Source organism: Linepithema humile, chromosome 1 (assembly GCF_040581485.1).
Source record: "Linepithema humile isolate Giens D197 chromosome 1, Lhum_UNIL_v1.0, whole genome shotgun sequence".
Classification (NCBI taxonomy): domain Eukaryota; kingdom Metazoa; phylum Arthropoda; class Insecta; order Hymenoptera; family Formicidae; genus Linepithema; species Linepithema humile.
Window position 1 is genome coordinate 45,655,846 of NC_090128.1, and position 14,786 is coordinate 45,670,631.

The 14,786-nt window shown below is 32.6% G+C and overlaps 2 protein-coding genes and 1 long non-coding RNA gene across 4 annotated transcripts in view; 2 read left to right on the forward strand and 1 right to left on the reverse strand.

The window, feature by feature from the left end:
• LOC105669593 (uncharacterized) overlaps positions 1 to 11,962 on the reverse strand; it is a 52,645-nt gene extending 40,683 nt beyond the window's left edge. Inside the window, exons 1-3 of one of the 2 annotated variants that reach the window (XR_001100293.2) lie at positions 11,875 to 11,962; positions 11,705 to 11,795; positions 7,129 to 7,250 (exon numbers count right to left, since the gene is read on the reverse strand). This is a non-coding gene — a long non-coding RNA (uncharacterized lncRNA). Of the gene's footprint in view, positions 1 to 7,128; positions 7,251 to 8,287; positions 8,388 to 11,704; positions 11,796 to 11,874 lie in introns of those variants that run through there. The other variant, XR_001100292.2, reaches the window with a different exon arrangement.
• On the forward strand, positions 8,618 to 11,397 carry LOC105669590 (fidgetin-like protein 1). Its single transcript, XM_012362639.2, has 2 exons — positions 8,618 to 8,964; positions 9,039 to 11,397. Exons 1-2 carry the CDS (start codon positions 8,789 to 8,791, stop codon positions 10,870 to 10,872), a joined length of 2,010 nt encoding a protein of 669 aa, XP_012218062.1. The 5' UTR covers positions 8,618 to 8,788; the 3' UTR covers positions 10,873 to 11,397.
• A 56-nt stretch (positions 11,963 to 12,018) lies between the features above and the next one.
• Positions 12,019 to 14,767, forward strand: Rae1 (ribonucleic acid export 1). The gene is made up of 7 exons (XM_012362610.2): positions 12,019 to 12,175; positions 12,251 to 12,543; positions 12,823 to 12,996; positions 13,114 to 13,185; positions 13,264 to 13,545; positions 13,657 to 13,851; positions 14,068 to 14,767. Exons 2-7 carry the CDS (start codon positions 12,286 to 12,288, stop codon positions 14,152 to 14,154), a joined length of 1,068 nt encoding a protein of 355 aa, XP_012218033.1. The 5' UTR covers positions 12,019 to 12,175; positions 12,251 to 12,285; the 3' UTR covers positions 14,155 to 14,767.
• The last annotated feature ends 19 nt before the right edge of the window (positions 14,768 to 14,786 follow it).

Below are 14,786 nucleotides of genomic sequence, written 5' to 3' on the forward strand. Positions count from 1 at the left end.
TATTCTGCTGTTTCTTTATACGAGTATTTCGATATATTTTTATCCCAAACAAAATTATTTCTACGGATATTCCTCTTGTTTTAAAAAAAACTTTTTAAATCGCCTTTACTTAAAATATCGTCCTTGTTAATTTTCCATTTTTAAGTGGATATTTGTATAATGCGAAAAAGCGCGAATATGTTCCATTAAAACCGCATTAAAATTTATAGGTATTTGAATTCGAACGCACGAAATGTGCGAGCATAATTAATGTAACTTATAGCTTTACAAAATGTGTACTTTATATCATGTTTCCATATACTTTGTTACTTCAAATAATGCGATACACAATTACGTCAGAGTTTTACGTGTATAATTATAACGCACGTAATGTTGTTCTTCAGATCTCCGAGTAATTACGGCGTAACGAGTCTATCAGAGTGTCATTTTACATAGGTAGCTCTTACAAAAGAAATTTCCGGAAAACATAGTAGCAACATTATCTCGACGAGATATTAAATTCTGCGCTCGGGGCGAAACGTATCCAAACAATCTAGATTAAAAGTATGGATTACAACTTTCTCAAGGAATATCCCGCGCTCGCTGTTTCTCGCATTGTTTCCGTTTAAGTTTAATTAGAGCGCGAGAAGTCCTTCCTCGACTTGGTAAATACAAAACGCGGCAAATTAATTCATTAAAATTCTCAGATGTATCATTAAGGTTCTAAGAAGTAATAATTGCTACTTCATTTTCATTATTGTTATAATTGCTTTCAACGAACGCTATTAAGTGCACAAAACGGAAATATCTTGCAACTCGAAAGTTAGTGTAAGTAAAAAAAATGTCGAAAATATTTTATTCGTGATTCTAACAATACGAGCTCTTAATATTTCAATGAGAACAACGTCATTGTAAAAAGATATGGATGACAAGCTTTCAGCGAGTTCTCGCGCAATGCGAACCAATTCCCGCTGCACTTGCAGTTTCAAGTTTCTAATTCGCACCTTGCCGGTTCGTAAGATCTTGTAACTCAATCACTGCCTAACAGAGGGATAAAATAAGATGCAAATGTGGTGAACTCTCGCAGCTCTCACCTTTAATCCGATTAAATCGATCGACGTGTCACATCTCTTTGAAAAGATTAAATCGCGCGATCATTACTTCCCACGAGAATTGAGACTTCGATGTCGAAGTTACCGCGTCCGCTAACTTCGCCGCTCATTAATCTCGAAGTTCTAAATAACTTTCATGTTTCGATCTATCGAAACAGGTCGGCGCATCATTCATTGTCTTCTGTAGTTAAAAACTCATTAGCGTTCAATAGTTCGGGTAATGTTACGGGAAAAAAGTTTAATAAGCTTATCAGGTTTGTGAATCAACAAAGGAGAAAAAGATGTAAAATGCCTCACAAAAGAAAGCGTAAAAAAAAAACGAATCTATTAATATCCCTAATTGTGGGACGTTCTACATGGCTGTAATATGGATGTTCCTGAAATCATTTGAAGATAAAAATCTTTACACCAAAATGTAGAAGCTACAGTAATTTATAAATGCGAAGTGTTTAAAGTTAATCAATCAGATCAATTGTCAAATCAGTTGTCAAAAATTTACACGCTCAGACACGTCGCATATCGATTTTCATCCTCGCTATATGAGGAACCTTAGAAATCTACTATTAATGATCGATATGGTTAGTCTGAGACACCTTGTGTTTTATATTATTTTTAAATCTATTTTTTTAATGATATTAAGATAAAACAAATTGGACCGACTTATCGATGCGATGCCGGTCCGCAGCAGCGGAGTTGTTCACAACTTGATCTGTAACATGAGAAGTACATCCAAATTATATAGCAGCATTTAAAATAATTGTATTGGAGAAATAAAATTAATAAGCTTCAAACTTTCACTCAGCTTTCTCTTTCTCTTTCATGCAAATATCTAACAAAAGAAAATTGCATATTTATATCTAATAACAATAAGTATCAAAAATTGCAAATCTTTCACTAAATATTGCAACATTTCTATCTGCGTTGCATCACGTGTAAATGTTTTGGAAGTAACAGATAATAAATGATTACTTACCCTAAAGTTGTTCCACCGACGCCCAAATGCCCTTCCCGAACCTCCTTCTTCCTCTTGCAGGTTCTTCAAGGTACTCACACACGTTCGCAAATATGAAAATCGCAAGCATGTTTTAAACGGCACTTCCGACACGTACTTTATTAGGACGAAAGTAAAACTCGCACGAAATCTCATCGCACGGATGTTTGCACGTTCGATATTCTGCCGCATCCGTAAAAGTAACGGCGGAAAGGGTGAGGTCTGAAACTACGGGAAATAATAAGCAAAGTACTATTGGAAAAGATAAAGCGTTGAAACGAAACGATCGGCCTTGTACGAAGTGCCGCCGTGCGAACGATAAAGATGCAATAAACATATCAAGAACAAAATTGCGCCGATTTCGATTTGGGAGAATAGAAACAGGAAAATGTAACAATGTGCGCCCCAAAACATAGCGCAAAAGAGAGAGAGAGAGAGAGAGAGAGAGAGAGAGAGAGAGAGAGAGAGAAGGGGTGAATATAGATGCAGCCTAAGAGCGACGAAAATAACCGCAAATCAAATATCTACCAATTTAAATAAATATTCGATAAATATCCTAATGTTAACAGTTTCGAGACCGACTCGGGACATTGGTAAGGTTATTTCCGTCGCCCTTATTTATATCCCAGCGTTATTTATATCCCTCCCTTCCCCCGCCCCTCTCTCTCTTTCTCTCTCTTGCGCTATGTATCGGTATGCACATTGTCGCACTCTACTCCTTGCATTTTCCGAAATTAGAATCGGGGCGATCTTGTCTTTGATATGTTTATTGCATCCTTATTATTCGCACGGCAGCAATATCGTTCTGTATCTGCGTTATCCTTTTCACTAGTACTTTCCTTATTATTTCTCGTGTTTTTAGAACCCTTTCCGTCATTGTTTTTAGAGACGCGGTAGAATGTTGAACGTACAATATAATAAAATACGCGTCAGAAGTGCTGTTTGAAACATTGTGCAATTCTCGTATTCGCGAACACGTGTGAGTGTCTTGAAGGACTGCAAAAAGGACTAAGAGAAGGAAAAGGCTCAGGAAGAACATCGGACGCTGGAGGAGCGACTTTAGGGTAAGTAATCATTTATTTATTTATTATTTGCAAAATAATGTAACGCACATAGAAACATTGAAATAAGAGATTTGCAATTTTATGATTATTAAATATAAATATATAATTTTTTATAAAATGTGTATAAAAGAGATGAGTAAAAGTGCGTAACGATTGTTTCTCAAATAATTATTTTAAATGCTACTATAATTTGGATGTACTTTGTATGTTACAGATTAACTTGTGAACTCCGCTGCTGTGTATTGTGTCGGTAAGTCAATCCAATTCGTTTTATCTTGATATCGTTAAAAATAATAGATTTAAAGATAATATAAAATATACAAGGTATTTCAAGATAAATATACAAACTAACCGTATCAACCGTTAACAGCAGATTTCTGAGGTTTCTCATATAATAAAGATGTAAAATCAAGATATGCGACATGCCTGAATGTTTGACAATTTGATTGATTAATTTTAAACACTTTAAAAATTATTGTAACTTAGACATTTTGGTATAAAGATTTTCCTCTCCAAATAATCTTAATCTCCAAATTATCTGCTATTAATGGATAATACTATTGATCTGGAACATCTTGTATAACTGCCAATAGATGTAAGCATATTAAAAGATTCTTTTGTTTTGACGAGTTTAACAAGTTTTGTTTAAGCAATAATTAATATCTTGTTTGCATTATTATATCTGTTAAGGTCCTAATTTACAAGAAAAAAATATGTTTCCAAATTCTAGATTTTTTGCCTCTATTTTCCAAATCATTTAATTTTACTGTTTCTTGTGCAAATTCTAGCTTTGTTAATTATGCGTATCATCAACATGAAAAGGCTCATTTTTCAAAACGAATATGAGGTCTTATGCAAACTGTTACACTCTCATTATTCATTTCGATACTTCCGAATCAACAGGTCGCACAAAATAAGCAGTGAGAAGGATCAGTACAATGAAATGCGTGATACTACAGGGTGAATTAATTGTTAGAAAGTTTAATAAGCTTGATTCAGATTATTAAATTAGATAAGCGATTTTAAACTTTTAATGTTGAGAAATAGATAGAAACTAAAAATTAAAAATTTTCAATGCCTAGATATAATTAAGGACAATGACGCGATTTATTAAACGCATTTATTTCTACTTGCAAAATGCAATTTAAAAAAATTTTATCATAAATTATCGAACAAACTTATTTTGCAACGCTCTTTTTAGCTTAAGTACTTATTATGAGTTTTTTCTTGCATGCTGGCTCGTAAAATTACTCCAACCAAATGCTCATAAATCTTTTTAGAACTGAAGTTGGCTATTATGTGATAGTCAATAAATACAGATTGTCTGCTACACGAACAAGATATTAAGAGGTTGGCAAATCCCGGGATAAAACTGATCAGACATAAAAATGACATCTTTCCGTTGCAAGCGTCACGAACATACTTCTAAAGCATAAAATAAAGCATAAAGCATAAAATTTGCAAAGTAGATATAAATTTATTCGATAAACTCTTTAATAATATGCTAAGAATAAATAATTATCGACTAAAATGTTTTTGCAATAAGTATCACGACACAATTTTAATTTTTAACACTTACATTTCTTAATTCTTTAAAATAAAATTTGAATAAATGGAAATAAAAAAGAATAAGATATAAACTATGAAAAGAAATAGAAAGAAACATAGAGATACAGAAAACACATGGAAATATAATATATTAATTGAGTCAAAATTTAAAATTTGAATAAGTGAAGTAAGTAAAACCAATTTCAGATCGTTCGAGTAAATTTCCAGAATTAAGTAAAAAGTAAGCCAAGAAACGTAATTATTATCGCTTCTAATCACAGAAATCGTCGACGTTATATTTTCGTGGCGTGTTTCACGGCTATTAAAGTCCATTCATGGAACTTCAGAAAATTTCATCGGAGTTGATCGCTAGGCTCGACGCCAAGGTCTTGTTTCAAAGACGAACAAATGGTACGATTCACGTTACACTCTCCCACTATATTTTACCTCAATCCCATTAATTTCTATTTTCCGATCCTATTTGCCTGCCCGAGAAAGACACAAAGTCAAATAACTAGTCGATATTTTTCACATTTTCCATACTATTCTACTCATTCTTATTTCTCTAAAACAAAAATTAATAATTTAACATTTAAAAAAATGTAATATATTATTCAAAGTTTAAAAACTTGACTCAACTAATTTTTTTATACTTCTATGTGTTTTCTGTATCTCTATGTTTCTTTCTATTTTCTTTTCATATCTTACATCTTATTCTTTTTATATTTCCATTTATTCAAATATTATTTTAAAGAATTAAGAAATATAGAGTTAAAAATTAAAATTGTGTTGTGACACTTATTGCAAAAAAATTTCAGTCAATAATCGTTTATTTTTAGCGTATTATTAAAGAATTTATCGAACAAATTTATATCTGCTTTGCAAATTTTATGCCTTAGAAGTATGCTCGTAACGCTTGCAACGCGGAAAGATGTCATTTTTCCTCTCGTAAGCTTGTTGCAGACTTACTGTCGGAAACACTATTGCTGTTCAATATGTCAAGTCTTTATTACTTTATCATGTTACCATTGTGAACGCAAATACACACTGTGAAATTCTATAACAAAATTCTACGTCTATTTCAAGCTAACAAATTTAACTTCGACAAATTAGTTCAGTTATAAGAAACTGAACATAAGAAGAACTCTTATGCAATCATTAGATTCTTTCCTTTTCCGATAAATTTTTTCTTTTTTTCATTTCAGCGTTACGTAAACTTAGTTATTTATTTCTGTCACGTGCTTCGCTAATAATATTATTCTCATTTTGCAAATGGGTTTTGCGATTTATTTTATGAAGTAAAAACGCAATACTGCGACAATCATAAAAATCATTCTATATTATTTATATATTCAACCTTCTAAAAAAAACAGTATAAATATAAATAATAAAAATAATTAAATAAAAATGTGAATTGCTTTTACTAATTAATTACGTAAGATGTGTAAGATTTAATGATGATATCTGTCTTTCTCGCAAGAGCCTTTAAAAAGAAAATTATAAAAAATAATTCATGAAATTTTCTGCTTCTAACTTTTTAAATTAAGAATTTGATAAATCAAGACATTTAGCGTCTAAAATTATTGTCGACAGTATTAAGAGCATAATTGAAAATTTTGATCATCTTATTTAATATGCTTTATTGCTCTACCCCTTAATGTTACTCAATATTGCAACGAACATTTTATTATACATTAAAAATAAGAGATGCTAATTATTGTTACTTTAGAAGTACGCACTCAAGCACTGCGTGTCTGATATATTCATATTAAACAATATATTAAAAAAACAAACATTTTTAGAAATATTATATGTTAAGCGTTAAATTAATTACTATTTGAGATATGTGCGTTTTATCTTATCATCGCACAATATCTCATTTCACTGTAATCTACTGGATATTTGTAATAGCGACTTTTGTACAAAGCGAAGAAAATTTCTGCAGACAACACATAGGTGAATTAAAAAAAAAAAAAAACAAGACATCTTATTATCTCTTTACACAACGCGACAAGCACGTATAACGTGCAGAACACGTTTTAATCTTATGCGAATGTGCGCAAAACTCATTTCGCTATGTACCGCAGTCGTTTGCCATAATTGCATTGCTACTACTTTCAAATCAGGTGTTGTTACGTTCTCACAGGGTGTTTCAAATCAACGAACTTTAGTTTGCTGAGTGTATTTTTTAGTATTTTCAAAGCAATTTTCTTTGCAAATAGAAAATATATTCTGAAAAGGTATGAAAACTAATTTTCACAGTTTCAAAGAGATGTATCTCCGTAGAGAAGAGCCAATTTCAAATTAGCAGAACACGAATTTGGAGCACCCTATACGTGTCCGGTAGCTCGACAATCTTACGGTCTCCAACACAAATGCGGTCACGGTGGCGATCGGATGTAATCCCAATGGAACAATAGAACTATGTACTCACTCCACCGTGGTGGTTTCCGTAGTTGTGATCGTCCCTGTCATTATTACGACATGTATAACGAAGTGGTGGACTGTTGTATCGTGACCAGCCATGCAGAGCGCAGCTTCATCAGCTTATAAATCCTGTGAAAGATACATAGAACAAAGACGAATTGAAGGAAATTTATTTTCACAAAAGCAAATATAGCAAATAAGCAATCAAATAAAGTGATACAAATTTTATTTTGTATTTCGTGCCACTTGATTTTAATACTTTATATTGCTTTATTATTTTAAACTTATTTATTAAATTTCAAATTTTTTTACATCTTCCACGAAATATTATTTAATTATATTTTAATAAAATAATTCACGTTTGTGATGCTTTTAGGTTGCATCACTTTTGATATTCCGCAGTCATATGTAAGTCAAACCGGTTAGAGGTGTAAGCCGGGTTCACCGCAGTTAATGCAGCTTTGCCGTAGGGAATAAGCACGGATACAATGGACACGTTGCAAAGTTTATACAGTTAATAATTAAATGTTTCGAAACTGGTGCGCATCGCAGATACTCTCCTGATAAACTGCGTTGCTCGCGCTGCATGAGTTAGAGACATCGTTATGAAGTGATAACTATACGAGTTAAACAGCATTGTGTATCTATTATTATTCCAAGATTAGACACGCAAATGTTAGCGAATTGACGATATTCTGCTTAAAAAAAAATTGAAAATATAACATAATCAATAAGAAATTAAATTCAGATAAGAATAATAAGAATTCAAGTTTCGATATATTGTATTTTCACATAAAAAAAAAAAGAAAAAGCAAAAACTTTTTTGTAATGCTAAATCTTAATTCAAACACATTAAAGCGTTAAATTGAACAAAAACGTGTCCTTTTGTATTTGTTTTCCGATTCAAGAGAATATTTTATGTTATTTATAATTTTCATAATCAAAAATAATATATTAAGTATAATTGTAATAATAAAATAACAACTATATAAAATTTTAATTATATTATTTTCAAAGTGTGATGAATAAATGTAAAAGTACAAATTTTATTAACCTAAAATAGGAACAAGTGAAATCAGTCTGGTTTAATCATCGTAAATAACTAAAACTAGAAGCTAAAATGCCATGCTAAAATGATTAATTTAATTATCTCGATAAATTTTTACCTTTTCGCCATTTTTTAAACAGTTAAACGCAATTAATATCGTAGAGATGAGATATAAAAATATTTTAACATCACTTTCGAAATACATTATACATAGAATTAGCAGATGACTAAAGCGCCAAAAGTTTGCAATAAAATGAGTTTTATCAAATATGCGGATTGGCTATCAAATAGAGAATTTCTTTTAGGTTCTAGAAATTCTCTATTCAATAGTCAATCAACGTAGCCGACAGAATCTCGTGCGACAAATAAAATATTAGCTTTGTGACAGCATGTCCCTAGACGAATTTGAATCACGTGACAAATCGGATTGTATCTTGCGTGTGCTCTCTAAATACACAATATTTCATGCTACAACGAGTAACTATTGCTACAAACTGTCACGTGAAAAGATGTTAAATTTAAATACAGAAAATTAATTAGTCATAATGTCTGAGATACATCATTATAGATAGATGCATAATTATAAATATTTTAAGTTAATATTTATCAGAATACAAATATGAATTCTCCTAGCACAAGTACACAAGATACTGTGCAAAATTCAAAAGTGGAAAAGGATAACATTCTGTCTGTTTATCATACACTAAGATTTTCAAAAGAAGATAAAAATTGTTTCGAGATTGCAGACATCGAACGCAGGTCTCTTGCCACGAAGTATATGACAACAAGATTATTGTAAGTTCAGTTATACAGATTTATAATTAAATTTATCACATAACATTTTTATTTATTTATGAAATATTGTGCAGTGATTCAGAGGATATGACAGCAGTACTCCTTCGAAAGGGTCTTGAAGATTATCATTCTCTATTGAGGGACGAACACGGAGTAAACAGTTACTGGAAACAGGTTAAATCTCAACTGCCTGATAGTGTAAAAAATGATCCATTGAAATGGAAATCGAAATTAGATGATGCAGACACTACATTGAGTTTTGTAAAATCTCTGAGTTGTCAAAAAATCAATACTCTACCTTGTAAAGGAAGATCTTACAGTGATGTAAACATAGAAAAAATAATAAATAGAGCAAAAAGGAAAGATGTGCAGAAGAGAAATAGAAAAATCTCCTCACAGCTAGAACATTTTAAAACTGCGAGTTCTAATCAAATTTCAAATAAAGAAGTTTTATTAAAGCCAAATAATGATAGTGAACAAAATGTATCTACTTATTTTTCAAGTATTCCCAAAAACAATGTTAGTAAACAAGTAAGTTACAACCAACGAAACACACCAACAATGCAATCAAGTAAGCAATCTTCTTACCCAAATTTGAACAAATTTGTACAGAAACTGCCTCCTAAATCAATGATAAAAAATGATAAAATATATAATAATAATGATAAAAATGATAAAAATGATACAACTAAAAGTCTCTATAGAACAATAAATCCACATGCACCAAAATTACGACCAGCTGAGCCTGTACAGTCTAACAATGAAGATACAGAAACAAGGAATACATTCGACAGCTTCAAGAGTGCCAGAGACGAATTATACATCCAAGAAATGAAGAAGAACAAATCAGCGCCGAAGAAAACTTTGGGTGGCCGAGCAGCGGCCAACACTCCATTCGTCTGTCCACTAAAACAAAATAAAGAAAAATCCGCACAAAATTACAATGCTGCACCACAAAATGAAACTGACGTGGAAGAGGACGAAAGACTGAGAAATATTGATCCGAACATGATCGAGCTAATTAGAAACGAGATCATGGACACAGGTAAAACGATAATGTGGGACGACATCGCGGGGCTTGAATACATCAAGAAGATTGTCAAAGAGGTGGTGGTATTCCCCATGTTGCGGCCGGACATTTTTACAGGTCTTCGTCGGCCGCCCAAAGGGATTCTACTTTTCGGTCCACCAGGAACAGGAAAGACTCTCATCGGCAAGTGCATAGCTTCGCAGAGCAAATCTACATTCTTCTCCATTTCAGCGAGCTCGTTGACTTCCAAATGGATCGGCGATGGCGAGAAGATGGTCCGTGCGCTGTTTGCGGTGGCCAGAGTCCACCAGCCCTCCGTCGTCTTCATCGACGAGATAGACTCGCTGCTGACGCAGCGTTCGGAGACGGAGCACGAAGCATCCAGGAGGCTGAAAACAGAATTCCTGGTGCAGCTAGATGGAGCGGCGACATCTGATGACGATCGCATCCTGATCGTTGGCGCGACGAATCGGCCTCAAGAATTGGACGAAGCGGCGAGAAGACGTCTTGTCAAGAGATTATACGTTCCTCTACCTGAGTTGGAGGCCCGCAAGCAAATAATAAACAATTTGTTGACCACCGTGCAACACAATCTCAATCAGGAAGATGTTGCGAGGATTGCGGAGAAGTCGGAGGGATACTCTGGTGCCGACATGACGAATTTATGTAAGGAAGCGAGCATGGAACCTATTCGAAGCATTCCTTTCAGTCAACTGGAAGATATAAAGATGGAAGAAGTGAGGCATATAACGAGCTACGATTTCGAGGAAGCGCTGATCAACGTGCGGCCCAGCGTATCTCAGTCGGATCTGAATATTTACATCATGTGGGATCGTACTTATGGATCTGGCACCGCGCAAACAAAGCGTGATAGTTAATTACGGAGCTATTCATAATTACTCGATGTTTGACAAAATCGATACACTCAAATGGCGGAAAAAGATTGTAACATACGATCCATAGATAGAAAGAGAAATTCTCCAAGTTTTTTACAATTTAGATGCATCTTAATATATTGTTTCTTTGTAAAAAAAGAAACGTTAACTTAATAATCCATTTTCATTTCTCGCGATATATTACAATCGACTTTTGAGATCATAACAATAAATTGTTTTTATCATCCAAATACAGTGTGACGATAGAAAAACTGAGTTTTTATCATAAGGATCTGCTTGAAAGCAGAGAGACAAATCATCGCTACAATCTCAGAAATCGATTATAATATGTGAAGCATATAAATGAAAATGAACAAAGGGTGAACACACAAAATACTTATAAATAATGTATATATAATATGTAGATTGTTAAAAAGAATTCTCATGCAATTTATTTTTGTAACACCGTGTTTTGTAATAAATAAAGACTGTTATATATATGTAAATTAAATGATTTTAAATTCTAAAGAGTTTGTAATTTGATTTCACAAAAAATCCTAAATTTAAAATTATTTTAAAGTGATATCATATACGCTTGAAATCGTGTAAAAATTGGAAAATTTTCGATAAAAATTTAATAATGATCAAAATATACTGTAATTAGTTTAAAACTTTGTTTTTTTTTATACATTTAGTGTCAATATTTGATTGTATCTTTAGATTATGATAAAAAATGAAAAATAATTTATTAACAGCGTTTTAATAGACATAACAAATCGGTATTTTATAATAAATTATTTCATATTCTGGATTAATTTCTTTCTTATTTACTCACCTTGCAAAAATCTAATCGTGCAAAATAGCGGGAGCGTTGAAAGTTCGGCAGTCTCCAGTGAACTCCAGCGAAGAATAAGAGTTAGGATAATCTAGGCAAAATAAATACTTTAATATTAATATTATTTAGCACTTAGGATTATTTATGAAACATAGAAATAATTTAAATACTTTTTAAAAACGTAAAAAACACTCAAAGAAAAGAGTCAAAATAGCCTAAAGACCGTCGTCTTTCACTCTACTCGAAGGGTTTTTTTTTTATTGACACCACGCATGCGCCAAGAATCGAACCCGGAACACTGACTTTGTTATGGTTATGTTAGTACGCCGTGTAAATCGTCGCATAAGTTGCCAACGTTAACTATAATATTTCAATATTTACTCTGCATTTTTTATCTTTCATTTAGACTTAGTTTTCTGCTGCGCAATGACGTAAAAATTACGTTATTCCGTGTATGACGTGAACTGTAAGGTAAGAAACATGTATATTTCAAACTAATGCGCAACAAGTTAACCTATTTTCGTTAATCAGCTTGAATTTTTTCAGATTGCGAGTCTTTCGTAAAGTCAGGTCAATTAAAAATGTTTAATCAAAATAATACATTAAGGACGGGAACATCAAACGCGTCAAATCCCATGCAGGACTTTGAAGTGGTTTCGCCGCCGGACGATTCTGTCTCCTCCCTGGCGTTCAGTCCGGCATCCATCCCGCAGAATTTTTTAGTAGCCGGTTCCTGGGATTGCAATGTTCGATGTTGGGAAGTCGAGCAGTCCGGCAAGACGGTACCTAAATCCATGCAAAGCATGGCAGCGCCGGTTTTGGATGTATGCTGGAGTGATGTAGGTTAATCTATCCTTTTATTATTATGCCATTTTATATATAACACAATCAGCAGAAAAAATCTCATAAATGAAAACAGTTAAAATAATATATAATATATTTTCTTTCTATTCGTCATATAATTTTTAAGAAAAATGATAGTGCTGATTAAATTAATTTTATAATAGATATACGCATTGTTTCTATAATTGATAATAAATAATGCAATATTTATATTAGAGAGTATATACTCTTGTCACCTTAATTTTTATGTAATATTAAATTATTGGAATTATTAGGATGGGACTAAAGTATTTATGGCGGGCTGTGACAAAACAGCAAAATGCTGGGATCTGGCTACAAATCAATGTGTGCAAGTGGCAGCCCACGAAGCACCTATTAGAACATGTCACTGGATAAAGGCAACTACATACTCTTGTCTCATGACTGGTTCCTGGGATAAAACGCTGAGGGTTAATATTTATAATACTTTCAATCATTAAATCAATTTATTATTCATTTTTTTATAATTTTTTTATCGTTAAAACGCTTAAAATATTACATTTTTTTCAATCACATGAAACTTTCAGTTCTGGGATTTGCGCAGTCCTAAACCTGCAATGACCATCAATTTACCTGAACGGTGTTATTGCGCAGATGTGGTAAGTACATATATATACATGCAATAAAATACGTTACTCTTAACATATAATATCTTTTATGTCAATAATATATTGCAGGATTATCCAATGGCAGTAGTGGGAACAGCTTCGCGTGGTTTAATAGTCTATCAACTGGAGGGCAGTCCACGCGAATACAAACCTGTGGAATTGAGCTTGAAATATCAGTATCGTTGCGTGGCGATTTTCAGGGACAAGAAGAAAGTACCGACTGGTTTTGCAATAGGAAGTACAGAGGGACGCGTTGCGATTCATCACTTGAATCTTAGTTCAAAAGAAAACTTCACATTTAAATGTCACAGAACAAATGGCACGCCCAATGGATATCAGGATATCTATGCGGTTGGTAGATGTTAAAATAATCACTAATTCGCTAATGTTTATTTTTATAGAAAAAAACTGTCCTCTGTTAAATGCAACACTTCATTTTTGTAATCTTTGATTTAAAAACAGGTCAATGATATAGCATTCCATCCAGTACACGGTACTGTAGCAACCGTGGGTGGTGATGGCACTTTCGGTTTTTGGGACAAGGATGCACGTACTAAACTGAAGTCCTCGGAAACAATGGAACAACCCATCATACGTTGCTGTTTCAATCATAATGGACAGATATTCGCGTATGCTGTTTCTTACGACTGGTCTAAGGTACTTTTACTTTTACTATAACTCTGCGATGTTGCTTTCTTTAACAAATATTATAATGACGAATAATTGTTTTGCAAAAGTAAAGCTGACGCATTTTAAAATATCATAAAATCAAATTAAGATATCTTTCATAATACTATTATTAGTCGCTCAAAGTACAATAATCCTTAGATCGTATATTTATATGAATATTGAGAGGATTTGTAAATGTTTCAGGGACACGAATACTTTAATCCGGCGAAGAAAAACCAGATCTTCTTGAGACCATGTTATGACGAATTGAAACCGAAGGCTTCACCGTAGACTAGTGACATTCAAATAAAATTTTCCAAACGAAGCAATGTGCGAATCCGAATGTAATCGCGAGAGTTTACATTTTTTCAATCAATGAACAACTGTCAACATTTTTATTTTGATTCAAAACAGTGTCGAAACATGTAAACTATAATTAATTGAATAGAATTGAAGAAATATGTAATGTAAAATATAATTAACTAAGTAGAAAATAAATACTGCATTAGCAAAACACTTCACAGTGCTAATTCTACACATCATAATTTGCGTATGTCCAAAGTTATGTCAATTTTGGATGCAAGTTTGAAGTACAAAAGTTATGATTTGTAAAATTGTAAAATATTTTGAAGTGTCTCGTTAATACGGCATTTACTTTTCTATAACTCTGCGATGTTGCTTTCTAAGTTCCTTGACGGATATGATGACGAATAATTGTTTTGCAAAAATAAGTAAAGTAAAGCTGACGCATTCTGATTAAAATATCATAAAATCAGATTAAGATATCTTTTCATAATGTATTTTTGAATATTAAAATTATATGCGCAAAGTTTTTTATGTTTTACATCTCGATGTCATTTTTATCTTTCTATAATTTAATAAATAGTATCTCCTATACTTTTAAGTATTGTGTTCATTTTCTC

Coding starts and splice junctions, on each gene's coding strand:
- LOC105669590 (XM_012362639.2), top strand. CDS start 8,789: ATGAATTCTCCTAGCACAAGTACACAAGATACTGTGCAAAATTCAAAA. Junction 8,965..9,038: donor TATATGACAACAAGATTATT/GTAAGTTCAGTT, acceptor AATATTGTGCAG/TGATTCAGAGGATATGACAG.
- Rae1 (XM_012362610.2), top strand. CDS start 12,286: ATGTTTAATCAAAATAATACATTAAGGACGGGAACATCAAACGCGTCA. Junction 13,186..13,263: donor GGTGTTATTGCGCAGATGTG/GTAAGTACATAT, acceptor AATATATTGCAG/GATTATCCAATGGCAGTAGT. Junction 13,546..13,656: donor GATATCAGGATATCTATGCG/GTTGGTAGATGT, acceptor ATTTAAAAACAG/GTCAATGATATAGCATTCCA.